Source organism: Aplysia californica, unplaced genomic scaffold, assembly GCF_000002075.1.
Source record: "Aplysia californica isolate F4 #8 unplaced genomic scaffold, AplCal3.0 scaffold00858, whole genome shotgun sequence".
NCBI classification, from domain to species: Eukaryota; Metazoa; Mollusca; class Gastropoda; order Aplysiida; family Aplysiidae; genus Aplysia; species Aplysia californica.
This window is the reverse complement of record NW_004798128.1, coordinates 148,126-149,317: the sequence shown is the minus strand read 5'-3', so window position 1 is coordinate 149,317 and position 1,192 is coordinate 148,126. Positions and strand designations below refer to the sequence as shown.

General features: G+C 37.9%; 1 protein-coding gene across 1 annotated transcript in view; it reads right to left on the bottom strand.

Moving 5' to 3' along the window:
* The window catches only part of PIN (insulin precursor), a gene marked incomplete in the record, with an annotated part of 75,720 nt that overhangs the window by 29,394 nt on the left and 45,134 nt on the right, over nucleotides 1–1,192 (bottom strand). Inside the window, 2 exon segments of the mRNA NM_001204686.1 lie at nucleotides 1,079–1,088; nucleotides 1,091–1,108. Coding sequence (NP_001191615.1) covers nucleotides 1,079–1,088; nucleotides 1,091–1,108 — 28 coding nt within the window.

Below are 1,192 nucleotides of genomic sequence, written 5' to 3'. Positions count from 1 at the left end.
ATAGATAGATAGATAGATAGATAGATAGATAGATAGATAGATAGATAGATAGATAAAGCAGAATAATATAACTAATGCATAAATCAGAGAACAAACTATGAATAGTAAAGAAATATTTTCCCAAATAAACATTTGCTATATCGAGACCTAGGACAGTACACCCACCTACTACCGCATTATTTCTCTAAAAGCCTGTCAATCTCCCGCCCAGGTTGATCCCTGCCAGAGTACACTTTCAGTTTGCGCCATTCTAAAGAGAGAGAAAATCTCCACCCAGCATTTTATCTCAATTGAGGACACATTTCTTAGATCACGGCCAGACGGAACGATAAACTACCACCCGCTCACCAGTCTGCACGTTTTCAACGTCTAAATAGATTGACAAACCAAAAAATAAATTTACAAATGAATAAATAAACAAATCAATTTACAAATAAATTAAAAATAAATATAATAATGAATGAATGAATGAATGAATGAATGAATGAATGAATGAATGTGATTTCAAATTTCAAATATATGAAGTACATGTATAATATAAGAATAAGTAAATACATGAACAAATAGACAGACAAATATATTTTTTTCCGAAAAAATACTAACTATATCGGGACCTAAGAGAAGGCAACCCACCTACTATTTTACAATTTCGCTAAGAGCCTGTCAGTACTTTTGAGTTTGGGCCATTTTGATGACAGAATCCTCACCCAGCATTTTACCCTAATAGAGAACACCTCTCTCAGATCACGGCTAGACGGAAAGATAAACAACCAGCCGCCCACTTGTGTACACTTTTTAAAAAGGTCTAATGAGGGTTGTCGAAGGCGTGAAAAGAAGAAATGGAGAAAACTGTCAGCGAAACACGAAATGTCGAGGGTAGGATCAAACGATGATCGGTGTGAAGCGATCGATATGCTTTAAATCTTGCCCAGAAAAACGTTTTTGACCCATTAGTGCAAAATGGCGCAAGGGAGCGTATGATTGGGCGCGTGCGTTTTTGAGGATATGAGTAAATTGTTCTTCGATTAGGCGTTCTGGCTATCAAAGTCCTGGTTTCGGCACGTAGAACGAGGGGACTGAGCAGGGAGTAGAGTTGGCGAGGTGGGTCGGGGACTTAATTAGGCAAAAAGTAGAACAACTCTTCTCCCTAATGTAATCAGGTATCGAGGAGATACAAAGAAGTGGGGGTGTG